Source organism: Procambarus clarkii, chromosome 56 (assembly GCF_040958095.1).
Source record: "Procambarus clarkii isolate CNS0578487 chromosome 56, FALCON_Pclarkii_2.0, whole genome shotgun sequence".
Lineage (NCBI taxonomy): Eukaryota > Metazoa > Arthropoda > Malacostraca > Decapoda > Cambaridae > Procambarus > Procambarus clarkii.
In genome coordinates this window covers 27287895-27313648 of record NC_091205.1, presented here as the reverse complement: position 1 = coordinate 27313648, position 25754 = coordinate 27287895, and the positions used below count along the sequence as shown (strand labels likewise).

Sequence of the window (25754 nt, the reverse complement as noted above, 5' to 3'; positions counted from 1 at the left end):
AAGTGAAGTTTGGTATATACATATTTATTAAAAGATTCGAAAGCTTTCCAGTAATAGTTTCAAGCCATCAAAGTTTGTTACATATACTGTACTTTGAAATTGGTACTAGAAATACAATTTGTTACTTGCAACACAAATTGATAATTGCAGCACAAATGAGTTTCTAGGAAACTTTCATTGTTACTTTAGAACAAAAGCTGTTTAGATCAGTCTGGAGCATTAGTGAGACATTCTCAGCCTTCAGTAAACGTCCAGTTAAGAGAACTAGTACACATAAGGAGCTCCATCTAGTTGTCTTTATGTTCAGTTGTTAAAGAATACAAAACGAGTCTTTTTGTATAAATTTATTATTCGCAAACTACAAAAATGTTACCATGACGTTATGTAAAAATCGCTCGGCAAAGACAATTAAAGAGTTTTCTGTACATCATAATTGCAAGATGATCCTTGGGGCGTCTTGGTGAAGCGGGAAGTGTCAACATTGATGCTCTTGAAGGCAGCTTCACACCGCTTCACGAACTTGTCATCCAGGCTGGGGGAGCGGGTGAAGATGAAGGCAAAGTCGGTGTGATGATTGAAGTTGAAGCTGACGCAGGAGTACAAGCAGGCGAAGTTGGTGTAGTCCGTGTCCAGGATCACGTACGGGGCGGCAAACGCTGGAAAATTGCAAAACACATAATGTGACTAATCAAAAAAGTTTGTAATTATTCACGTCATATCCATTAGGATAATTGAACACTGTACATATCAACACATTCTCCTGAAAAGACAGTGTGTATAGTAATTATTTGGTCGAAAGTACCAAAATGTAGAGATGGACCACCAAATACTTCAGTTTGTACTTATAATTTTACAAAGTCCTGAAAAATAATGTTAATATCCAACTTAAAGCTTCCTAGACCTAGAATAGCTCATTTATGTACTATATTAGGTCTAAGATATCATGTATTAGACATAGGATTGCGATGAGAAGTTGGGTTAGATTCTATTTTTATGTTGCGGTTAAAAAGTTACCGTTTGTCCAAATTCAGTAATGCCAAACGTCAACTTTTGGTGGACCACCACTACATATTGGTACTTTTGACCATATGGTTCCTACAGGAACTATCATGTTAGGAGGATGGGTTGGAAAATATCATATAACATTCTATGTTATGGTCACATAAAGACGAGGTCACAAGGAGCTGCTGCTACTACTTACAGTTCTCGTAGTCGATGGTGAGATGAGGTTCACCGAGGGGGTTGGGGTACACCTTCCCGTTGCGCTTCAACAGGCTGCCGTCAGCAGTCACGCCCGTTGATGACACATCAAACTGCTGACCGTCTGAGAAAATGGAATGTTATATTACTTTCCTGGAAAATAAACAAACTTATAACACATATATTCTACAGCTGCATGTTGACGCAAGCTTCTCGTATTATCTCTAAAGCGTTTGGCACCTAACAGGAAAAATTATATCATAACAATATAATAATAATTAGTTATGTCGGGAACAGCCAGTTTGTATATTTATAGATCTAGGTTCTTATTCTTATATCTAGATTAAGATTATATCTAGACCCCCGCCACACAAGGCCGAACTACTGTCTCTCCCCAGGAAACAACTCAACAACTTGGTTAACTCCCGGGTGTCTATTTACTGCTAGGTGAACAGCGGCATTAGGTTACAGGAAATGTGTCAAATTATTTCTGTCTCTCACAGGATTCTCGATTATGAGTACAGAACGAGCCCAACCGTACTTACCGAAGGAATAGTCATTGCGGACACAGGTGTTGATCAGCTGATAAGGGTTGTCAGTAAGTGCGAACTCGTACCAGACGCCGGCATACTGCAAGGCAAGAAAACATTCCTTAATTACATCCCGATGAACCTTAATTATCAACTCTTAACATTTAAGTGAAGTTACACATTTATATAACGCAAATGATGTGATGGAAGTTTGGATCACTGAGTGGTTGTGTTGGTGATTTATAACACATATGTTGCATGTGTGTATTTAGGAGCACTCACGTTGGCGAAGTTTGGGACCTGTTCGGTCCACAACTTGCTCTCGTCGACGGCAGGACACTGGCCGGGGACCACGAAGTCCGGGATCTTGTCAGCAGCGACGGCGGCCACGAGGACCAGCAGGATGGCCAGCGAGTTCATGGTGCGAGGCAGAAGCGGCTTCTGAGTTCCAGGGGCGTCGCCTGGCTTTATATAAGACTGGCGGAGGTCAGCGGATGTCCAAACTACTGACTCCATACCCCAACGAATATCTTTTCTTTACTTACAATTAAAGTATAACATTGGCAGTCAAATGTTATTACTGAAATTATTAAATACTGTAATGAATAATATTCACAAAACAGTATCTGAGTCATTATAGTCAAGGAAATGGTCGTGTACTACGCTCCGCCCTCCATTTTTTGGAGGAGGTTGCCTCCTCTATATAAGCATGGGCAGGGGGCCAGGACCTCAGAGTCAGTCAAGCGCGCATCATGTTCACAACTTTCCTCACTGTCGCCCTCGTGGCCTGTGTGGCCGCCGACGGTATTCCGAGCTTTGTCTCTCCTGGTAAATGTGCCTCAGTTGCCAACCAAGACAACTTCGACCTCAGGAAGGTGAGTGATCTTTTGTGTGATTATTACCGATTGATGAATCACGGTTATGACTTCCCTATATTGTATATGGATCTGCAGTATTGATTAGGATACACCGTTGATGGTTTGCGACATATTTATAAGTAACATATCGTGATGTTTCAACATTGCACATGTTCTCTGCAGTACGCTGGCCGTTGGTACCAGACCCACATCATCGAGAACCCTTACCAGCCGGTGACTGGATGCATCCACTCCAACTATGACTATTCCGATAGTGACTACGGCTTCAAGGTGACCACCGCCGGCTTCAACCCGAAGGGAGAATATCTGAAGATTGACTTCAAAGTCTACCCAACTAAGGAGTTCCCAGCCGCTCACATGCTCATTGATGCTCCTTCAGGTAAGTCTTGCCCACAATCTTCATCAACAGAATCATTAATATTAATGTTGCACTTTTTAGAATGCGCAAACAAGTTCTTTGTCGCTAAATTGTTTTTGTTTCTCCAGTGTTCGCCTCGCCGTATGAGGTCATCGAGACTGACTACGACACCTACTCCTGCGTCTACTCCTGCATCACCACCGACAACTACAAGGCAGAGTTCGGCTTCGTGTTATCCCGTACCCCCCAGACCTCAGGACCCGCCGTCGAGAAGTGTGCCGCTGTCTTCAAGAAGAACGGTGTCGAGTTCTCCAAGTTCGTGCCTGTCTCGCAGACGGCTGAGTGCGTCTATAGAGCTTAAGGCTCCATAACATTTCACAATTATCAAAACAACAATCTCACTGTTCTTCCGCTATCGTCTCCCATATTTTCATGTACATAAACGTGACCTTATCTTACCAACAGTCAGTGCTACATAACCTTACCGGCTTGGCGCCTTCTTTTGATATTTACTTTCTAACCAACAGTAAAATGACACTCGTGTCTAATTACAAGTAGCCACAAGCTATGGTGAGACACATAGGACTGTACTGTGAGGTTAAAGGCTCAGGCCCCCATGACTGTGTACTGTGAGGTCGTCGACTCACGCCCCCATGACTGTGAACTTGTACATTAAGATTTGTGATATGCCTCATGTGTTTACAGAACAAGTGTCCACATGTGTTTAAAATGGATCATTCGATATGTACATATGTGAACCTTCCTGATATTATGTACATGTGAAATAAACTTTTTATAAATTGTTTATCCTGTTTATTCTCTCTGTATCCGAAGCATTACGTTAAGGGACCTCAGCAGACAATTGTTACTCTGTGAGGTATACTCTCTACATGGAAACATGTATACTAAGTGAGTTTACTTTAGTTATGAACTCCAATCAAGATAATTATAGTATACTCCTTCGATAATTTTGGCCTTAATTATGGCTAGGTATTTATCCAATTTATTTTATAATTATGAGGCGATGAGTCACAATAACGTGGCTGAAGTATGTTGACCAGATCACACACTTGCAATAAATAGGCAAGACTCTCTCTTGCCTAGTTATTGCCTTCATCACCTTCCCTCATCACAATCGACTTGAGAATGGTCCAGGACGAACCGAAACGTCGTCGTCCCTTCACTTTCTAGTGTGTGGTCTGGTCAATATAATTATGAGTCTTTCGTTCATACTTTATTTAACGTGAATTTATTTTATTTTTCATTAAACAAAATCATAGTAAAATATGTTATTATTTGTATCTGTTTTATACAGAAAAACATAAATGTCAGTAGATAGTAATTAATAACAACATGAATGACACTGAAAACAACCGAATAATAAAAAAAAACTTCATAGATAAATATCCATACATAAGAATTACGCCAAAATGTAACTAATATAACGTGATGACAAATGTATAATGCTAATAATACCCAGAGAGTAATCACACTAACGTGATCTATAAATGAGAAAATCCGTTGGAGCTGTGATGAGGTTTCGAATATATGCAGTGCCATGCAGTGTATGGACTGCATGGAATCGCAGTGGAATAACCGCGGTGGAATAACCACTGCATTGGTTCGAATCCTCATTACGGCTACTACGGATTTTTTTTTCAATAATAATAATAATAATAATAATAATGATAATACTAATAATAATGATAATAATTAGCTAATGTGTAGGAGCCGTGATGAGGGTTCGAACCTATGCCGTGTGTGTTCCCAGACACTCGCTCTAGACAACCAGGCTACGCCATGGTCAAAAGGATTGCAACCTGGGGTATTACTGTACCCTCTAGGATTTCCGAGGCTTCCACTGAAGCCGAACCAGTGTTTCACACATTCCCCACATACACTCTGGCTTTTGTCATCTAGTAATGTTCGAACTCATCATCTAGAATGATGAGGTTCGAACCCTCAACACGGCTCCTATGGGGGGTTATCCATAGCTCCTTCTCCACGGCGGGGTTATCCCATTTAGTCTTATGCAGTTGTTAGAATTTGGTCGTGGTGAAGAGCCTGCAAGAGTGTCCCAATGACAGATCTCAAGATGGCTTGCTCCTTTTGGTGAATTTGGGATCATAAATTCCAATGATGTCTTTTAGGAATTCTAGCCGGATCTCTCACTAATCCACTCGCAGCACCGGTCGAGGATGAGAATGCAGGCAATGCTGTTGACCAGACCACACACTAGAAGGTGAAGGGACGACGACGTTTCGGTCCGTCCTGGACCATTCTCAAGTCGATAGGCAATGCTATTTGTGTTGCCTTGTGTATACTATATACCACAGAGTCTAGAATTAACTATAAGTTAAAATAATAAGGAAGGGTGTGTGCAGACACCGAGGGGTGGTGGGTGTGTGCAGGCAGGTGTATATACAAGGGAAAGGCATATTTGTGCAGAGAGGAAGAGCACATGTGGAGGGGCATGTGTGTGCAGGGAAGGAAAAGGTGAGAGAAAGGCATGTGTGGACAGGGAGTGAGGGAGGAGGCAGAGGAAGAGTGTGTGTGGGCAGGGAAGGGGGAGATGGGGGAATTTCAACGTCACAAATATGAATATATTTTCCCTTCCATATTCACTTTCAGAGCTTCAATCATCAAAAAACACGTAAGTTCTTCTCTATATAAAAATAATGCTGCGTTTTTAAATTTGAGAAGGGAGTCGAGTTCTCGGCTCATCTCTGCACATCCATATTTATTAGAATTCTTTGATGGTTCTGATTGACAATATGTCAGGAGAGAAAGATACGCTTGAATATTTAATGTTTAATTAATACATTATCTCATACTTACGCCATGTCTTAATAGTGTACAAATTATTTATATTGAAACATTCTTAACTGTACAAACATGTGCATGTTTATAATTATATTTTAAGAATTACGACAATAATTCATATCAAACACACAGATCTTCGTACTTGGTACAGGAGTTGCAATTGAGCTTTAATGTAATGGTCAAGTTTGGCAGTTTTCCTGCATTTTACAGTTATAATGGGGATGATGTATTTGAACTTAAGGAATATAACAAAATATCCATTTTTAGTATTCGAGGAACTTAAGCTCTATAGACGCACTCAGCCGTCTGCTGGACAGGCACGAACTTTGAGAACTCGACACCGTTCTTCCTGAAGACAGCGGCACACTTCTCGACGGCGGGTCCTGAGGTCTGGGGGGTACGGGATAACACGAAGCCGAACTCTGCCTTGTAGCTATTGGTGGTGATGCAGGAGTAGACGCAGGAGTAGGTGTCGTAGTCAGTCTCGATGACCTCATAGGGGGAGGCGAACACTGTCGAAAAAATTAATCTTTATATAGCAAGCTGAATCTGTATATTTAAATTATAATATTACATTTAACAAAACGTGCATTCATAGCTTTGCCTAAGACTTACCTGACGGCACATCAGTGAACAAAGACTCAACAGAAGGTGCATCAATGAGCACGAGGGCAAGACTTACCTGAAGGAGCATCAATGAGCATGTGAGCGGCTGGGAACTCCTTTGTTGGGTAGATCTTGAAGTCAATCTTCAGATATTCTCCCTTCGGGTTGAAGCCGGCGGTGGTCACCTCGAAGCCGTAGTCACTATCGGAATAGTCATAGTTGGAGTGAATGCATCGAGTCACCGGCTGGTAAGGGTTCTCGATGATGTGGGTCTGGTACCAGCGGCCAGCGTACTGCAGAGAAAATGTGCCATGAAGTTAAGTAATGTTACTAGTTAGTGTTGAGAATCCTATAACGTCTATTATTATTCTGGTAGCAACGAATAGCACAATGTAGATAAATATACAGTTTAAGGAAATTATAATTGGAACTGCACAAGTTCAAGTAAGTTTATTAAGATAATAAAATACATTCCAAAATAATAGAGTAGATTAGGCTGTTTCTATCGTCTTTAAAACGGTTTGATATTTATAATACAGTCACCTTCCTGAGGTCGAAGTTGTCCTGGTTGGCAACTGAGGCACATTGACCAGGAGAGACGAAGTTTGGAATACCGTCGGCGGCAACACAGGCCACGAGGGCGACAGTGAGGACCGTTGTGAACATGATGCGCGTTTGACAAACACTGAAGATGCTCAAGTCGTCCCACTGCTTTTATAGCATGCTTCAAGTATAAAAACAAAATAGTGGGAGGAGCGTTCTGTAGCAAAGCTTAAGTAGAAATTAACATTTAATCTGTGACTTTGTGATTATGTCCTTCAGTTTTATGTTGTGTTCGTAAATCCGAATGGCATTGTTGCGGGTTAAATGTAAACAACTTTAAAAAACACAAAACAAGATTTTATTTACTGCGTAGATAAACTTGTTGAATGGGCGGATCAGGAATTGGACACGCCCACATTAAACAAGATATCACAGTTCTCAGAAACTAAAACCTGGTCCGGATGTGTATATATATATATATTGGCGACCTATTCTTGTATTCAGAAGTCGCTTCTGCCTCGCATTATGAACTCGCTGGCCATCCTGCTGGTCCTCGTGGCCGCCGTCGCTGCTGACAAGATCCCGGACTTCGTGGTCCCCGGCCAGTGTCCTGCCGTCGACGAGAGCAAGTTGTGGACCGAACAGAAACCTAACCATGCCAACGTAAGTTTTATTTCATGGCTTTTTTGAAAATAATTAGATGAAAATCGACTTTAAATATCATTGAACGCTCATACACAAAACGAGAATAAATGCTGAGAATGTTTAGAAGAAAACGAAGAGACTTAATTAGAATATGTAAAATTATTTGAGCCGGAGGTGTTTGTGTTGAACTTAACGACAATTAAACCGTGGGAGGGTTAATAAGGCGAGCACAGTATCCTACAGACCAGAAGAAGTGGAACGATTACTCTTCAATCTCAGAGGTTACACCCTCTTCTATTACAGAAGAGTGTATAACCTTGTTACTCTGATATTTGGGTCAAAGTTTTAAATGGAGGTGGGGTTTCCTCCTTTTCCCCTGTTTTTTTTCGTTTGTTTCAGAGCACTGGTTTTAGTCTAGTTTTAATAATATTATCTTGGTGGCGGATGTTGATGCACAATGTTCACTATTGTGTCCCATTCTTCAACTGCTTTTCTAATAATTGTAGTGGCTGTGGAATGTGCATCTAATGCAGCTGCTGTCGTTGGATTAATGTTAAGTTTGATGCGCAGGGCTTCAGTAGCTTCACATTCCAGTAAGTAGTGTAATAGTGGCGCCTCTGCTTCTGTTCCACAGATATGACACTCTTTAACTATTGGGTTTTTACCTCCCAGCAGCACTTGTAACCAAGTCTGAGTCTGTGTATGACTACTGCAATGTCTCTGGATATCTTTTTGTCAGGCTTGAAAGAAGATTACAGCTATTAAGTACGATATATATATCGTACAAAACCTTGCTACTTGAGAGCCAACACGTCACCATCGAGGAGCTAAAACAGCTGTTATCTTCTGTGATCTTTTTGATGGTTTAATAAGAGTATCTTGAACTATATATTGAAAAGAGATATAGAGAAGTGACTGGGTTGAGAATTATTATTTTCTTATGTTGCAGATTGTTGGAGAATGGTATGAATTCGCTCTTACGAAGAACCCATATCAGCCCCTCACCAAGTGTGTCCGGAACGAAATATCCTTCGGTAAGATTTGTTACCCCTCTTTCCTCCCAGTGTTCTGAATACAGTGCTCATATACCAACTGGCATCAACATTAACCGGTTTGCATTTCGTGTGTTACAATAAAATCATTCAAAAACAACCCACTTCTTCAGATGCTAAAGTGTTTACTGCGGCGGCACATGGCGTTACTGCTGACGGCAGCTTACTGAAGCGAAACGGAAAGTCGTATCCTAGTCCCTTCGGTGAACCCCATCTCACCTTGGACTTTGAGAACTGTAAGTTCCCGCAGCAGATTCCTGTGACAATGCCTTTATGTATGACCATTATATGTAGTGTGCATAATAGAGTTTCTTATTTACATTTTGAAACTATCAGAATGATAAAGAACCGAGTGCGTCATTAAACATTTGAGATTGAGTCACATAATGTGTTTTCTAATTTTACAGCTTTTGCTGCCCCGATTGTCTTCCTGGACACGGACTACACCAACTTCGCCTGCTTGTACTCCTGCGTCGACTTCGGCCAAAGTTATTACACCGACTTTGCCTTCATCTTCTCCCGCTCGCCCAGCCTGGCAGACAAGTTCGTGAAGCGGTGTGAAGCTGCCTTCAAGAAGATAAATTTTGACACTTCCCGCTTCATCAAAACTCCCCAAGGATCATCTTGCAATTATGATGTACAGAAAACTCTTTGAATGTCTATGCTGGATATGGATAGACATTCTGTACGTCACTAAACTGTTTCAAAACTAAAAAAAAAAAAATGGATAGTAAAAATAATTCGAGTACTTTTCATACGTCAATGAGAATGTTTCAGCGGATTTATGAATATACATGATAATCATTGTTGTATATGATAAAAATACATATACATATACAAATGTTGTTTCCTCGAACCTAATATTTTAAATATAATGTCCTGTATTGTAACATCACTTGAGAATGAACCATGTAGGTTCGAAACGTTGTGCAATTTTATAATAAGTATAATACATTCTACAGTTATTCACTTCTTTTTCTTCACCTTGAAAACGAACATGACTTTTGGTGAACTCATCTTCAACCGAACCCTGATGCAAGGGCACTAGTAAGAGGGATAGAAGCCCTAAACCAGAAAATTGTTAATACAGAATATGCTGTCATGTTCAATGAGACATGTATAAAAAAAAATGCTGCCAGTATGGCAGCCATGGCCTCATCTGTCGTAAGACACAGGGAAAGATTGGCAGACATGAAGCAGTCAATGACATCATCAAGAGAAGTTTGGCTACAGCTGGGTGTCCAGCACAAAGGGAACCTCAGTTGTGCAGACCTGACAACAGCCAAAAATGCCCAGATGAAGTCACCCTGCAGCCATGGAGGGAAGGTAAACAGGTCGTGTGGGATTACACGTGTGCGTCTACATTGGCTGATATCTATCTACGTTACAGCGCAGCTGAGGGAGGCGGGGCGGCCACCTTCAGGGAGACCCAGAAAACCAACAAGTACGGAGACCTAGAACGTTGTTACAGGTTCGTGCTGATAGGCTCTGAAACTCTGGGCGCCTAGGGTTAACGTGCACTTAAGTTCTCAAAGGAGGTGGGCGAGGAACTCATTGGGAAAACTAAAGACTCACGAGCGGCCAGTTTCCTGTTCCAGCGCCTCAGTGTCGCAGATCAGAGGGTAAATGCGTGCTGTATCCTGGGTACGCACCCAATCTGCGAGGAGCTGGACCAAGTCTTCGAACTCTGATTGTTATATTGTTATATATATATGTGTGTTCTCTGTAAACTATAGCATTGCAAAAAAAAAAAATAGGTGTGGTTAGAGAAGAAAAGATTAAAGTGTTCAGTAAGAATCCACAAGGTCTTCTCTGAATATTCTTTATTTTCTTCTTCGAGGCTATGGGTCCCTACAATTGCATCAGAGGTGGTACCCTATGTTGTTGAATATGACCGAAAGGGTAAGATTAATGATTCTAACAAGAATCTTCTCAATATTTCTTAAGTTTTTCTTCACTGTCAGGGTTAATTGAAAAATTAACTCTGCAAATTTAACTCTCTTTCACCACGCTCTTTGCAATTTACTTCATTTAGATCTCTATTCAAGCCGAGCTGCCAGAGATACTTGTAGCCAAGTCTTATTCGAGCTGTGACAACGTCTGCTAGTCTGCTGATTTTGTTACTTGCCACATACACATGTTTTACTTCACACATTTCATTATGATGAACAATGGACTTGCTAGTTCCAGTTTGCACTGTTCTGCTTTCTTCCAATTCACCCAAGAGTTCTCATCTAATGACACATTTAAGGGGCCTATTTGATAACTCAAGATTCTGTTTAACATTGTCTTTATTTACTGCAACCTTAGCAAGGGCGTCAACTTTATGTTCCTGCAGGCGAATGTGAGAAGGAAAACACAAGTGTCTGCCTCTGATGGCATCCTGCCTAACTCTGATGGGGTTCTGCTACTCCACAGAGCTGACTTCAGCTTCGCAATTTCCTCTCGTTGATGGTTCCAAGTAATTACCAATGACACACCAAAATTCTTAAACAAATCAAATGAGTCCAGACGCAAGTGTAACTCACGACTTTCAGATAAAACTTGCACTGTCGGTAAGGCCCACTGTATTGCGTCAGAAGGTGGGGGTGACGCACACTGTGTTGCGTCAGGAGATGGGGTGACGCACACTGTGCTGCGTCAGGAATTGGGGTGACGCACACTGCGTTGCGTCAGGAGATGGGGTGACGCACACTGTGTTGCGTCAGAAGATGGGGTGACGCCCACTTTGCTGCATCAGGAGATGGGGTGATACACACTGTGTTGCGTCAGGAGATGGGGTGACGCACACTGTGTTGCGTCAAGAGGTGGGGTGACGCACGCGGCTGAATGGCTGGTTTTCGCTTCTCAGCAGACGTGCGGCGGGATGTGTTACGTCACTCGAACTCTAACTTTCTGTGAGGCGGTGGTGTGTGGCTCTAAGTGCTCAATATCTCTCTCTCTCATGAGCAAAACTTGCCCAGATATTGATATTAAGAGAGGAAGTTAGAGCCCCGCTCCCGTGCCAGGTAAATTCACAACGGGCTCACCATACCCCGTGCTACTTGGATCTTTTTGTTCCAAGTAGCGAATCTTTTAACAACAACAACAACATGATATTATGAGGTAATGCGGATGGTTTATTGAAAATTAATTATGTTTCAGGGAAAGTATGGCATCTTCGCCGTAGACTTCTAGCGACCTCTATTGTTGAGCGGATATTTTTTATAAATATTTTGACAAGAGTATGTACTATAGCGTTGTTTGTCAAGCGTCAGGGTTGTAAATTCAGTTCAGGATCACTGGATGATCTGTAGTTGGGCATTGGCAATATTCGGATTCTCTGATATTGATAGAAATATCCAATTCCGCTCATAAAAGACATCCATCATTCTAATATATAATACTCGTGTGCGCGTGACTAAAAATTTATACCCATCATAGTGTAATATTCACTATACACTTCTCTATACAATTCACTAATGGACTAATACTTCTGATATGAAAGGCCTTCTCGACAAAAAACAATTGATGCACAGTTTAAGCACAATACTTGTAGCCCCCATAACACTGCACAAGTCTCGAGGGCGACAGTTTGGTGTTGAGTGTAAGGTCTATCGCCCTCTGGAGGGTTACTAGGACCACCACAATAGCTTACCAACCAGCCAGCAATATATACTTCAACAACGAACATGGTACAGGACTATAGAGAACTCTCGGAGTATAAACACCAAGCAATTGGGGAGTATTTAGTATAGAGTTGGGGAGTATAGTAGTACCGCGGTTCGCCCTTCCCCTGCTGGTGGAAGGGCGACCAGTAACAATGGTTGGTGTCACACTGACGCTCGCTACCACCTTCCTTTGTTTATATAGGTCGCGTCACGCTGGAGCACCGGGAGGAACACTTTCTACCAGCTCGTCAATTAAATAATTTTTGGTTGTACTCTGTTGTATATTTTTGTTTATAAATATCTATAGAACCGTTCCCTGTTCATGAAAAAAAATTGAAGTCAAACCATAACAGAACATAAATTGTTTGGTATATATAAGTTTGAGGGTAAACATAATTCTTTTTTAAAACACGACCATAGACCATATTCGCAAAATTTTCTGAAGGTGACTTCAGCCTCGCTCGTATAAAATGGTGCGCGATGCTGTTGGAACTCAGAAGCCACTTCTGCCTCACACCATGAACTCGCTGGCCATCCTGCTGGTCCTCGTGGCCGCCGTCGCTGCTGACAAGATCCCGGACTTCGTGGTCCCCGGCCAGTGTCCTGCTGTTTATGAAAGCAAGTTATGGGCTGAGCAGGTCCCAAAGCACGCCAATGTAAGTTTTACTGAAGAAATCTAAGACACCTTTACCCCAATGAAGCATATGAATATATATATATATATATATATATATATATATATATATATATATATATATATATATATATATATATATATATATATATATATATATATATATATATATATATATATATGTTTCATTGAATATGACCGCATATTCTGTATTTATTATTTTTTTGGTTTAGGGCTTCTATCCCTCTAACTATTTTCTTAGCATCAGGGCTTAATTGGAATAGGAGTTCTCCAAAACTCATTTTCGTACTTTTAAGGTGAAGAAAAGAAGTGATTTACTATAGAGTGTATTACACTTATTTGTATAATTTGCACGACATTGTCGTGCAAATTATACAAATAAGTGTAATACACTCTATAGTAAATCACTTCTTTTCTTCACCTTAAAAGTACGAAAATGAGTTTTGGAGAACTCCTATTCCAATTAAGCCCTGATGCTAAGAAAATAGTTAGAGGGATAGAAGCCCTAAACCAAAAAATAATAAATACAGAATATGCGGTCATATTCAATGAAACATGTTTGAAAGAAAACCTGCTGCCAGTATACACCAATATATATATATATATATATATATATATATATATATATATATATATATATATATATATATATATATATATATATATATATATATATATATATATATATATATATATATATATATATGCTTCATATATACACCCATATGCTTGTCGACTTATAATATATTGTATGTACTTATCAAACAGTGTTTAAGTATGTCGAGCGCTTCTCGGCTACAATATTTGAGCTATTAAGATCTACGTTTGGAGATATATATGATATAATTCTTCGAGATCTCTTCGATGAGCTTGTCTATGTATATGTGTGCGTGATTATGCTGGATATTATAGTGTGTTGTGTTATGTTTCAGTATGCCGGTGTATGGTATGAGTTCGCTCTTACTAACAACCCATATCAGTTGATCAACAAATGTGTCCGCAACGAATATTTCTTCGGTAAGTTTTATCCTTATCTGGTTCCTGCGAATTGGTTAAATAGAAACTTGAAACCAAATATAGAGTATAATATTTTGAAGGACCTATGACGAATATCCACGTGAAACATTCCGTCCCTTGCAGATGGCAATCAGTTTGAAGTCAAGTCAACTGGCTTGAATGGTTATGGAAAACTGGTGAAGCGCAATGGGAGGGTGTATCCCAATCCCTTCGGTGAACCTCATCTGACTATTGACTACGAGAACTGTAAGTTGCAGCAGTTTCTTCTCGTAAATTATAAGCCTTTCATCTGTACATTATATTCAACTCAAATATGCGTTAGTAATGCGCTAATAAATTTCCTTGCCACCAGCGTTTGCCGCCCCTTACGTGATCCTGGACACGGACTACTCCAACTTCGCATGCTTGTACTCCTGCATGAGCTTCAACAATCTTTATTACTCCGACTTTGCCTTCATCTTCTCCCGTTCCCCCAGTCTCGATGACAAGTTCGTGAAGCACTGTGAAGCCGTCTTCAGGAACCTCAAAGTGGACACTTCCCGCTTCCAGCAAACTGTTCAAGGATATTCATGCGATTATGATGCCCAAAAATATCTCTGAGCTCCCTTTTCTTATGAAACATTAATTATGACAATGACACATGCACGTTGTCGTATCTCATTGCGTTTGACGACCCCCATTTACTTATGTATTTTTCCTATAGTAATATACCCAGTAATCCAAGAGAATCAGATGATGATATTTATTTGTATGTCATAAAATTATGCACCTAGTGATTGTAAACATGTGTGATAACACATATTTTGGCAAATATATTCATATTCGTGAATTTTTTTTACTTTGAATCCTGAATGTTTATTTTTTCGAGTCTCACTGAAGCGGTTTATTGATCCCATTTCCAATTTATATCTAATAAATACAGTCTCTCAGTCCGTGTCTGTCTGTCTTGGGTGTGGGAAATTTTTACCCGCTATATCTATAATATCATCTAAGAAATGTATTATTTCTATATCATATCAAAATCATATCCGAATCATTATACATCTTGATCCTAGATGACAATGGCACTATGATCACGTATGCCATAGGGCCCTATAGATGCCTACGTGACTTTGTGCATGATCTCTCAAGGATCCAGGAGCTTCTAGAAGGATTTCTTAATTAAAAATCTATTGGAACATAATCAATATCAGGTAGAGATTATAAATCGAATCCTTAATAAGAATCAGTAGTGCTAGCAAGTACTACTTATAATCTTTATATCCTATATCTAATTATATTATAATCACATCTTATCTCAATCATATGTCTAGACAGTAAAAATAATCAATCAATATTCATTGAAAGCTACCTCCTCTCAAGGGAGAGGGCGGGGCATCTAGGGAACAAGAAGCGCCCACCACACCCCGCGGCCAGAGCGCGTTTGTTTACTAAGGAGTGAGAACGTACGAGTGCCTTAGCGAACATTATTTAGCTCAGGACACCTTATCGAATTATCTTTATCACCAGTGAATACTCTCTAGACCTGGGGGAGTACCTGGACAATATATCTACAAGGAAAATTCCTAGAACATTTATATAAGTGTAGAGTGGAGCACACAGTGACTCTTGTCTCCATCTTCACCATCAACTATCATCTTTCTGCAACTGCAATTAAAGAAAAATCACATAGCAACGCTACAAGAACAATCTACAGCAAAGCTGTGATATAAAATATCGTGACTAAACTCGTGACAAGAGAGTTATCAAGTCTGGCACACTGTCAGACAGGCATCCGGCATTCAGAGAAGTATATTGAAGGTTATCACAGTAGTGTATTAATTGGCCAATTGTATGACTTTAATATCCAATAAGTCTGTCTGTCGGTTATAAAGCGAGGCAACGCCTCATATTTCAGTAAGTTTATTAATATTGTAGTGCAACAGTTGAATTTTTAAGCACCAAATCTCATGAGTGTCCATGACATAAGAAAAGATTCAATCAAAGTAAACAAAACCTCATGAGCGTCCATTGTGTGGGAAAAGATTCAGTCAAGCTGACTGTACCTCATCATATAAATACATCTGCATATATACTTGAATATATAAATTAAGTTAACTATTGCTTGATTAGTTATTTTCAAGTTATCATATAAATTCATTTAATTGAATATAATTTTTGTACTTAGTAACAGTACTTAGACTACATTTAAAGTCATTTATCATACTTATACAATTCAAATTATTGTTTATAGTATAAGAATATATTGGTTGTTAATAGTTATGGTGCTAGGCTAGACTATGTATGTTTAAATTCCTGATTTAAACAGAGCCAGTGTTCAGCATAGAACTGAATTTATTAAATCTTATCCTTGTTTTATTAAATCTTATCCTTGTATAAAATACAAGCCGATGTAAGATACCTGTCGGCAGGTAGACTGTGGATCTTCAATCAACCTATCAACTAATTCACCCCACCTGCCCCTTACAGCCCACAATCTGTCATTAGGAAAAGAAGAGCTAGAATTTACGACCCTAGCTAGAGATTTTAGTTGAATTAATTTGCAGACAGTAATTTTTAATTTAGTTCAGTACAAGTCCCTGGTAGTCTCCTCTCATATCAATCTCGACATGGTCCGTCTAATTACCACAAGCTACACAAGCTTCACAAAGCTTCCTGGCAATATGTTAGTAATGAATAAATATGATATATTTACTCATTATAATGTTGGTGCTGAATGTACAACACGAGAAAACATAATTTTAATCTGAAAAAGTATATTTTTATTAAGAAATTAGACGAAAATAAAGAGCTGGTGACACCAAATCAAGTCGACGATCCAAGCGTTGGTTAGGTTAGGTATGGTTAGGTTTGGTTTGGTTAAGTTAAATTAGGTTAGGTAAGGTTAGTTTAGGTTAGGTCAACCTAACCTAACATATCATATTTATTCATTACTAACGTATTGCCAGGAAGCTTTGTGAAGCTTTGTGAAGCTTGTGTAGCTTGTGGTAATTAGACGGACCCATCTCGACATGTTTTTCCCACATTGGGGGCTCGCCTCATCCAACTTTCCAAGATGACAGCTGACTGGCATGTGAGCCACCGTAGGCCTGGCGGTGTCGGCCCTAGTATTACGTTTTTAAAAAATATCGGCATCTATAGCAACCTCTGCGATTTTCATGAAAATTAGGGATACGTTTTTTCTGTAGAGCAGCTGCTTCCATCATTTTCATGGTTTAATTGCTTATTCCCGCTGATTACTGGAAAACAATGAAAATTAATGCATTCAGATTTCTGTAAGATTCGGGTTACCAAATTAACAGTATAAAATTTTTGAGAGTGACAGAGAGAGAGAGAGAGAGAGAGAGAGAGAGAGAGAGAGAGAGAGAGAGAGAGAGAGAGAGAATGAGAGAATGAAAGCAGAAAGGGTGAAAGGGACACTGAGGATGAAACGTGGGATTTATTGGAGAGTGAAGGAGAGAGGTGGAGAAAGTGGGAGTGTGAAGAAGAGAGGGGAGAAAGAACGAGAGAGGGAAAACGACGGGAAAAGAAGTGGGATGTTGAGTGAGAATGGTGAAGAGGAAATGAAAGGAGAGGAGAAGAGGATAGGGGAAGAGCTGCATGAGACAGAGGGAGAACTGAGAGACTGGGTGATAGGAGGAGATGGAAAGAAAAAGAGAGAGAGAGAGAGAGAGAGAGAGAGAGAGAGAGAGAGAGAGAGAGAGAGAGAGAGAGAGGAAGAAGTGTGAGAGAGATCCTTGCACAATCGGGTATCTATCTAGTAATCTATAAATTAATTAGACTAGAGGGCGAGACTCTTTTCCTGGTGTACAGCGCGAAGCCCAAATGTTCTGAATCAGATTATTCAAAACTGATTAAGAGGGAAAATGTAAGTGTATGTGATGTTCATTCTTCAAATTCTAATAATACTGATAACTCGCAAACCTCTATAATGCCTATTAGCTGCTGATGAGCATGTGAAATACCAGGCCGTCACTCTACCAGCCAGGCCAGGATACAGTTAACAAGAAAGACTCCAGAAAAGTACAATAAGGAATTGTAGATTTCTTGCTAGGGTGCGATGAGGATATTTTTGGCTATTTAAATTTTATTGTTTTGTTTATATTTTATGTATTTTTTTAAACAAAATGTTTTGATAAAGTGGAAACATTCATTAATAACACCAAGAAGTTGCATGTTTCGCATGCAATACTATTTTACAGAAAATGTGATTAATTTTGTTATTTAGAATAATTTCAATTAAATGTATAAGTGCTGCAAGATAGCTCTGAGTGTGGATGAGACACAGCAAAATACTGAAGAAAAATTATATTGTTTATTGTCTGTTAAGGGTTGCAGGCCGCTTCGTGACTGTCTAGTTAGGGAGGATTGATAAATTATTTAAATTTCGCACTAGTACAAGGTTGTAAATGCAGTTTTAATCATAAAATAACCACTATTGTATCATTATATTAAGAGCATGAAGGTAAGTCTTACTTGTGGGAGCATCAATGAGCATGTGGGTAAGATTTACCAGAAGGAGCATCAATGAGTACTGAATCTCTACAATGGAGAGATTCAAGTCATTGAATTACCAGTCTCAGTGGTGCTGTGGTAAGACACTCGCCTGGCGTTCCGCGAGCGCTTTGTCATGGGTTCGTATCCTGGCTGGCGAGAATTTACTGGGCGTAAATCCTTAACTGTAGCCTCTGTTTAACTCAACAGTAAAATGTGTACTTGGTTGTAAAAACAATTCTTCGCGGCGAGGATCGTATTCCAGGGACCTGCCCGAAACGCTACGCGTACTAGTGGCTGTACAAGAATGTAACAACTCTTGTATATATCTAAAAAAAAAAAAAAAAAAAAAAAAAAAAAAAAAAAAAAAAAAAAAAAAAAAAAAAAAAACTCCAATTTACATCTTTTGGATTACTATATATATGCATTAAAGTCTCCCGTGAAAACTTTTACATTACTTTATGTGCACATTGAAGTCTGTCATGAACCCCTTATTGATTACTTTGTAAACTTCTATGAACAGCCTTTAGATTACTTTATATATGCATTGAAATCTCCAATAAGCAACCCCTAGATTATATTATATGTCCTTTGAGTTGTCTAAATTTGCTTCTTTAGGTTAATTTACTCAAGCATTCAAATCTCCAGTGTACCTTTTTTAGGTTACTTTATATATGTATTAAAGTCATAAAATAATTTTTGTGGATTACTTTATATGCATTGAAATCTCCAATGATTATCCACCAAATTTTTTTTTCTGTGTATTTAAATCTCTAATATACCTACTTAAGATTACTTTACACTCGACACAGAATTCTCGGATGCACCATTAGTAGATTATTTTATGCTTGAACATTGAACTCTTCCAAGTGACATGATAGATTTCTCATAATTTTATGCTTAATATTAACATAATTTGGAAGGAATAGTTGAAATCAAGCATGATGTCTTGAGTTGGGACCGCGAGATTTTGCAGTCAAATGTTCAATCAAATGCCAGCAATATTTGACTCTTGAAGGTGGCTTCCCCCATCTTAGGACAAATCAAAGCCAACATTATCTAATGAAATCAGTTGATCATTCAACACACTAGAACATTTAAGTTTCTCAAGCATAACCATTAAATTACTATTTAGTTCAGCCTGAAATATTTAATTTACACAAGTTGTGACTTAGCTAAGTGTGTCGTTAGTAGTCCTTTCATTAAAAAAGACCCGATGGATCAAAAGCTATCTAGCAAATAATTCACTATTTAAATGTGGCTATTCTACATTTAATAGATCAGCGATTGTTGATTATCAGCTGAACCTGCAGCGGAGCAGGGGGCTAGATTCACGAAGAAGTTATGCAAACACAAACCTGTATATCTTTTCTCAATCTTTGGCGGCTTTGTTTACAGTTAACTTAAACAACTAAGGAGCTTCAAAGCACCAGGAGGATGTTTATAACAATAACAACAGTTAATTGGCGAGTTTTCATTCTTGTAAACTGTTTAATAAATGTAATCAAAGCCGCCAAAGATTGAGGAAAGCTGTACACGTTCGTAAGTACTTGCGTAACTGCTTCGTAAATCTGGCCCCAGATGCCCACCACACTCTGGGGGTACACAAGAGACCCACCAACACCCGCCTCCAGCCACCTCTCAGACAAGCCAGCGCCAAACACAGTCTTTTACGTTAAGTTCCAACAGGAAAACGAAAACAAAAACAAAATTAAACCTGCTTGTGACCCATAGGCAATACCAGCCCCAGGCGTCGTATCAATCAGGAAAGGTGAAGAGGATGGTTTGGCGCCATAATGAAGACCCCCATGATGTTTGGCGCCATAATGAAGACCCCCATGATGTTTGACGCCATAATGAAGACCCCCATGATGTTTGACGCCATAATGAAGACCCCCCATGATGTTTGACGCCATAATGAAGACCCCCATGATGTTTGACGCCATAATGAAGACCCCCATGATGTTTGACGCCATAATGAAGACCCCCCATGATGTTTGACGCCATAATGAAGACCCCCCATGATGTTTGACGCCATAATGAAGACCCCCATGATGTTTGACGCCATAATGAAGACCCCCCATGATGTTTGACGCCATAATGAAGACCCCCCATGATGTTTGACGCCATAATGAAGACCCCCCATGATGTTTGACGCCATAATGAAGACCCCCATGATGTTTGACGCCATAATGAAGACCCCCATGATGTTTGACGCCATAATGAAGACCCCCCATGATGTTTGACGCCATAATCAAGACCCCCCATGATGTTTGACGCCATAATGAAGACCCCCATGATGTTTGACGCCATAATGAAGACCCCCATGATGTTTGACGCCATAATGAAGACCCCCCGTGATGTTTGACGCCATAATGAAGACCCCCCATGATGTTTGACGCCATAATGAAGACCCCCCATGATGTTTGACGCCATAATGAAGACCCCCATGATGTTTGACGCCATAATGAAGACCCCCCATGATGTTTGACGCCATAATGAAGATCCCCATGATGTTTGACGCCATAATGAAGACCCCCATGATGTTTGACGCCATAATGAAGACCCCCCATGATGTTTGACGCCATAATGAAGACCCCCATGATGTTTGACGCCATAATCAAGACCCCCATGATGTTTGACGCCGTAATCAAGACCCCCATGATGTTTGACGCCATAATGAAGACCCCCATGATGTTTGACGCCATAATCAAGACCCCCATGATGTTTGACGCCATAATCAAGACCCCCCATGATGTTTGACGCCATAATGAAGACCCCCATGATGTTTGACGCCATAATCAAGACCCCCATGATGTTTGACGCCGTAATCAAGACCCCCATGATGTTTGACGCCATAATGAAGACCCCCATGATGTTTGACGCCATAATCAAGACCCCCATGATGTTTGACGCCGTAATCAAGACCCCCATGATGTTTGACGCCATAATCAAGACCCCCCATGATGTTTGACGCCATAATCAAGACCCCCCATGATGTTTGACGCCATAATCAAGACCCCCATGATGTTTGACGCCATAATCAAGACCCCCATGATGTTTGACGCCATAATCAAGACCCCCATGATGTTTGACGCCATAATGAAGACCCCCATGATGTTTGACGCCATAATCAAGACCCCCATGATGTTTGACGCCGTAATCAAGACCCCCCATGATGTTTGACGCCATAATCAAGACCCCCATGATGTTTGACGCCATAATCAAGACCCCCATGATGTTTGACGCCATAATCAAGACCCCCCATGATGTTTGACGCCATAATCAAGACCCCCATGATGTTTGACGCCATAATCAAGACCCCCATGATGTTTGACGCCATAATCAAGACCCCCCATGATGTTTGACGCCATAATCAAGACCCCCATGATGTTTGACGCCATAATCAAGACCCCCATGATGTTTGACGCCATAATCAAGACCCCCATGATGTTTGACGCCATAATCAAGACCCCCATGATGTTTGACGCCATAATCAAGACCCCCATGACGTTTGACGCCATAATCAAGACCCCCCATGATGTTTGACGCCATAATGAAGACCCCCATGATGTTTGACGCCATAATCAAGACCCCCATGATGTTTGACGCCATAATCAAGACCCCCATGATGTTTGACGCCATAATCAAGACCCCCCATGATGTTTGACGCCATAATCAAGACCCCCATGATGTTTAAAGTGCCGCGTCATGTGTTCCGGCGGTCTCCAGGTAGAACAGGTTCCTTGATGTCTTCTTCTTGTCAAGGTTGATCCGGGAGTTCCCCCACAGTAGGTGCTTGAGCCGCTGAGTCGACGAGTCTTATACCTCCCGTTTTCTTCAGGATAAACAACTACAAATGTCGTGCACTTCTCTAATATCTTAGTTTTCCTATTAACTCTGAATTGTTCTTGCAACTGCTTAAGAGACTGAAAATCTAATGAACGATTAGATTCCTAGTTAGTTTGGCGACTATGCGTGCTGAAGTAAATGCCACTTCATATAGACACTTAAGATTCTCGTCTGTAGCCAGATAGTATTTTAAATTAAACTTAAAACTTCTCTCACCTGAGTAATTAAAGTCTTGGCGAAGGGTTGGGATAAAGGAACAGAAAATGAAGTGAACTTTCATATGTGTTTTGCCAGAAACTATTTTAGGCAAAGATAGTTCAGTTTATTTACAATAATATAATTATCCGTTTCATGTGGACACCGTCTAATATTAACTTCCGAATGCATGACATACCTGTTGATTTAAAATTATTCCCATTCTCTCACTGGAGTTTATTGTAACCTAGAACAGATTATAAGCATCCCGAGAACAATATTACATCAACATCTTCAACGAAACTTCGTAATTCTGTGAAATAAATATCGTAAATATCATGTGAAATACTGGAGATACTGGAAGTATCTGTGGGAGTGTAAACGTCCTGCTGACGAAATTCTGACTAAAATATAAACTGTCAGATAAACATCTTGTACAATTTATATCACTATGATATTGAATGAGAAAAATTAAACAAATCAGTGATAACGTTATTACTAATTATATATATATATATATATATATATATATATATATATATATATATATATATATATATATATATATATATATATATATATATATATATATATATTACTAAATATGACCGAAAAAGTAAGATTAATAATTCTAACACGAATTTTCTCAATCCTTCGTACATTATGCTTCACTGTTGGAGGTAAATCAAAAATCGCTTCTCCAAAATTCATTTTTATTTCTAGTCTGACGCGACACGGGCGCGTTTCGTAAAACTTATTACATTTTCAAAGACTTCACAAATACACAACTGATTAGAACTTGCGTTTCCCTGATTTTATATCTACATTTGAGTGAGGTGGGAAGGGTGATGTGGCATTACATTTTGAGTGAGGTGGGAAGGATGATGTGGCATTAACACAAGACAGAACACTAGAGGATATTAATAGGGTATTAAAAGTATCAACACAAGACAGAACACGAAACAATGGGTATTGAATAGAAGTGTTTGTAGAAAGCCTATTGGTCCATATTTCTTGATGCTTCTATATTGGAGCGGAGTCTTGAGGTGGGTAGAATATAGTTGTGCAATAATTGGCTGTTGATTGCTGGTGTTGACTTCTTGATGTGTAGTGCCTCGCAAACGTCAAGCCGCCTGCTGTCGCTGTATCTATCGATGATTTCTGTGTTGTTTACTAGGATTTCTCTGGCGATGGTTTGGTTATGGGAAGAGATTATATGTTCCTTAATGGAGCCCTGTTGTTTATGCATCGTTAAACGCCTAGAAAGAGATGTTGTTGTCTTGCCTATATACTGGGTTTTTTGGAGCTTACAGTCCCCAAGTGGGCATTTGAAGGCATAGACGACGTTAGTCTCTTTTAAAGCGTTCTGTTTCGTGTCTGGAGAGTTTCTCATGAGTAGGCTGGCCGTTTTTCTGGTTTTATAGTAAATCGTCAGTTGTATCCTCTGATTTTTGTCTGTAGGGATAACGTTTCTATTAACAATATCTTTCAGGACCCTTTCCTCTGTTTTATGAGCTGTGGAAAAGAAGTTCCGTTCACTTACGAGACGGAAAAGGATGGGAAGCTGCCTTTTCTAGATGTAACAGTCATGGAAAAGGGCGGAGGTTTCCACACTGCAGTCTACACAAAGGAAACAAACATAGGAATGTGCCTAAATGCCAACAGCGACTGCCCTGACAGGTACAAGAGGAGTGTTGTTAACGCATACGTCGACCGTGCTCTCAGCCACAGCTCAGAATGGAAGCAAGTCGACGAAGAACTCTGTAGGGTAAGGCAGGTTCTAGTTAATAACGGCTTCTCCAATGGTTTCATCGAAGACATCATAAGAAGGAAAGTGAAAAGCCATGCAACCTCCGAAGAGACAACTAACACAACACCTATACCCCCTATTAGACTATTTTACAGGAACTTCTTTTCCACAGCTCATAAAACAGAGGAAAGGGTCCTGAAAGATATTGTTAATAGAAACGTTATCCCTACAGACAAAAATCAGAGGATACAACTGACGATTTACTATAAAACCAGAAAAACGGCCAGCCTACTCATGAGAAACTCTCCAGACACGAAACAGAACGCTTTAAAAGAGACTAACGTCGTCTATGCCTTCAAATGCCCACTTGGGGACTGTAAGCTCCAAAAAACCCAGTATATAGGCAAGACAACAACATCTCTTTCTAGGCGTTTAACGATGCATAAACAACAGGGCTCCATTAAGGAACATATAATCTCTTCCCATAACCAAACCATCGCCAGAGAAATCCTAGTAAACAACACAGAAATCATCGATAGATACAGCGACAGCAGGCGGCTTGACGTTTGCGAGGCACTACACATCAAGAAGTCAACACCAGCAATCAACAGCCAATTATTGCACAACTATATTCTACCCACCTCAAGACTCCGCTCCAATATAGAAGCATCAAGAAATATGGACCAATAGGCTTTCTACAAACACTTCTATTCAATACCCATTGTTTCGTGTTCTGTCTTGTGTTGATACTTTTAATACCCTATTAATATCCTCTAGTGTTCTGTCTTGTGTTAATGCCACATCATCCTTCCCACCTCACTCAAAATGTAATGCCACATCACCCTTCCCACCTCACTCAAATGTAGATATAAAATCAGGGAAACGCAAGTTCTAATCAGTTGTGTATTTGTGAAGTCTTTGAAAATGTAATAAGTTTTACGAAACGCGCCCGTGTCGCGTCAGACTAGAAATAAAAATGAATTTTGGAGAAGCGATTTTTGATTTACCTCCAACAGTGAAGCATAATGTACGAAGGATTGAGAAAATTCGTGTTAGAATTATTAATCTTACTTTTTCGGTCATATTTAATAATATATGTCTACAGGAAAGACTGCTACCAAAATATACTAATATATATATATATATATATATATATATATATATATATATATATATATATATATATATATATATATATATATATATATATATATATGTCGTACCTAGTAGCCAGAACACACTTCTCAGCCTACTATGCAAGGCCCGATTTGCATAATAATCCAAGTTTTCATGAAATAATTGTTTTTCGACTACCTAACCTACCTAACCTAACCTAACCGAACTTTTTCGGCTGCCTAACCGAACCTAACCTATAGAGATAGGTTAGGTTAGGTTAGGTAGGGTTGGTTAGGTTCGGTCATATATCTACGCTAATTTTAATTTCAATAACAAAAAATTGACCTCATACATAATGAAATGGGTTGCTTTATCATTTCATAAGAAAAA

General features: G+C 39.7%; 5 protein-coding genes across 5 annotated transcripts; 3 read left to right on the top strand and 2 right to left on the bottom strand.

The window, feature by feature from the left end:
* Nucleotides 1-329: 329 nt before the first annotated feature.
* Nucleotides 330-2177, bottom strand: LOC138353142 (crustacyanin-C1 subunit-like). Its single transcript, XM_069305981.1, has 4 exons — nucleotides 2013-2177; nucleotides 1746-1830; nucleotides 1202-1324; nucleotides 330-656 (listed from the first exon to the last, which is right to left on the bottom strand). Exons 1-4 carry the CDS (start codon nucleotides 2148-2150, stop codon nucleotides 409-411), a joined length of 594 nt encoding a protein of 197 aa, XP_069162082.1. The 5' UTR covers nucleotides 2151-2177; the 3' UTR covers nucleotides 330-408.
* A 271-nt stretch (nucleotides 2178-2448) lies between these two features.
* On the top strand, nucleotides 2449-3771 carry LOC138353143 (crustacyanin-A2 subunit-like). Its single transcript, XM_069305982.1, has 3 exons — nucleotides 2449-2605; nucleotides 2771-2987; nucleotides 3095-3771. The coding sequence occupies exons 1-3, from the start codon at nucleotides 2483-2485 to the stop codon at nucleotides 3325-3327; spliced, it is 573 nt and encodes a 190-aa protein (XP_069162083.1). The 5' UTR covers nucleotides 2449-2482; the 3' UTR covers nucleotides 3328-3771.
* A 2023-nt stretch (nucleotides 3772-5794) lies between these two features.
* LOC138353144 (crustacyanin-A2 subunit-like) lies at nucleotides 5795-7084 on the bottom strand. Its single transcript, XM_069305983.1, has 3 exons — nucleotides 6939-7084; nucleotides 6472-6688; nucleotides 5795-6301 (listed from the first exon to the last, which is right to left on the bottom strand). Exons 1-3 carry the CDS (start codon nucleotides 7059-7061, stop codon nucleotides 6069-6071), a joined length of 573 nt encoding a protein of 190 aa, XP_069162084.1. The 5' UTR covers nucleotides 7062-7084; the 3' UTR covers nucleotides 5795-6068.
* Nucleotides 7085-7454: 370 nt separating this feature from the next.
* Nucleotides 7455-9560, top strand: LOC138353031 (crustacyanin-C1 subunit-like). Its single transcript, XM_069305669.1, has 4 exons — nucleotides 7455-7601; nucleotides 8533-8617; nucleotides 8749-8871; nucleotides 9043-9560. The coding sequence occupies exons 1-4, from the start codon at nucleotides 7464-7466 to the stop codon at nucleotides 9288-9290; spliced, it is 594 nt and encodes a 197-aa protein (XP_069161770.1). The 5' UTR covers nucleotides 7455-7463; the 3' UTR covers nucleotides 9291-9560.
* Nucleotides 9561-12793: 3233 nt separating this feature from the next.
* LOC138353030 (crustacyanin-C1 subunit-like) lies at nucleotides 12794-14778 on the top strand. Its single transcript, XM_069305667.1, has 4 exons — nucleotides 12794-12941; nucleotides 13873-13957; nucleotides 14081-14203; nucleotides 14310-14778. Exons 1-4 carry the CDS (start codon nucleotides 12804-12806, stop codon nucleotides 14555-14557), a joined length of 594 nt encoding a protein of 197 aa, XP_069161768.1. The 5' UTR covers nucleotides 12794-12803; the 3' UTR covers nucleotides 14558-14778.
* Nucleotides 14779-25754: the final 10976 nt, after the last annotated feature.

Bases quoted from the DNA above. Each gene is read 5' to 3' on its own strand.
- LOC138353142 (XM_069305981.1), bottom strand. From the start codon at position 2,150: ATGAACTCGCTGGCCATCCTGCTGGTCCTCGTGGCCGCCGTCGCTGCT. The intron at 1,831-2,012 runs GTGAGTGCTCCT...CTTGCCTTGCAG, and splicing joins AGGTCCCAAACTTCGCCAAC to TATGCCGGCGTCTGGTACGA. The intron at 657-1,201 runs GTAAGTAGTAGC...GCAATTTTCCAG, and splicing joins CACCATCGACTACGAGAACT to CGTTTGCCGCCCCGTACGTG.
- LOC138353143 (XM_069305982.1), top strand. From the start codon at position 2,483: ATGTTCACAACTTTCCTCACTGTCGCCCTCGTGGCCTGTGTGGCCGCC. The intron at 2,606-2,770 runs GTGAGTGATCTT...TGTTCTCTGCAG, and splicing joins ACAACTTCGACCTCAGGAAG to TACGCTGGCCGTTGGTACCA. The intron at 2,988-3,094 runs GTAAGTCTTGCC...TTGTTTCTCCAG, and splicing joins GCTCATTGATGCTCCTTCAG to TGTTCGCCTCGCCGTATGAG.
- LOC138353144 (XM_069305983.1), bottom strand. From the start codon at position 7,061: ATGTTCACAACGGTCCTCACTGTCGCCCTCGTGGCCTGTGTTGCCGCC. The intron at 6,689-6,938 runs GTGACTGTATTA...TTTTCTCTGCAG, and splicing joins ACAACTTCGACCTCAGGAAG to TACGCTGGCCGCTGGTACCA. The intron at 6,302-6,471 runs GTAAGTCTTGCC...TTTTTTCGACAG, and splicing joins GCTCATTGATGCTCCTTCAG to TGTTCGCCTCCCCCTATGAG.
- LOC138353031 (XM_069305669.1), top strand. From the start codon at position 7,464: ATGAACTCGCTGGCCATCCTGCTGGTCCTCGTGGCCGCCGTCGCTGCT. The intron at 7,602-8,532 runs GTAAGTTTTATT...CTTATGTTGCAG, and splicing joins AGAAACCTAACCATGCCAAC to ATTGTTGGAGAATGGTATGA. The intron at 8,872-9,042 runs GTAAGTTCCCGC...CTAATTTTACAG, and splicing joins CACCTTGGACTTTGAGAACT to CTTTTGCTGCCCCGATTGTC.
- LOC138353030 (XM_069305667.1), top strand. From the start codon at position 12,804: ATGAACTCGCTGGCCATCCTGCTGGTCCTCGTGGCCGCCGTCGCTGCT. The intron at 12,942-13,872 runs GTAAGTTTTACT...GTTATGTTTCAG, and splicing joins AGGTCCCAAAGCACGCCAAT to TATGCCGGTGTATGGTATGA. The intron at 13,958-14,080 runs GTAAGTTTTATC...CGTCCCTTGCAG, and splicing joins CCGCAACGAATATTTCTTCG to ATGGCAATCAGTTTGAAGTC.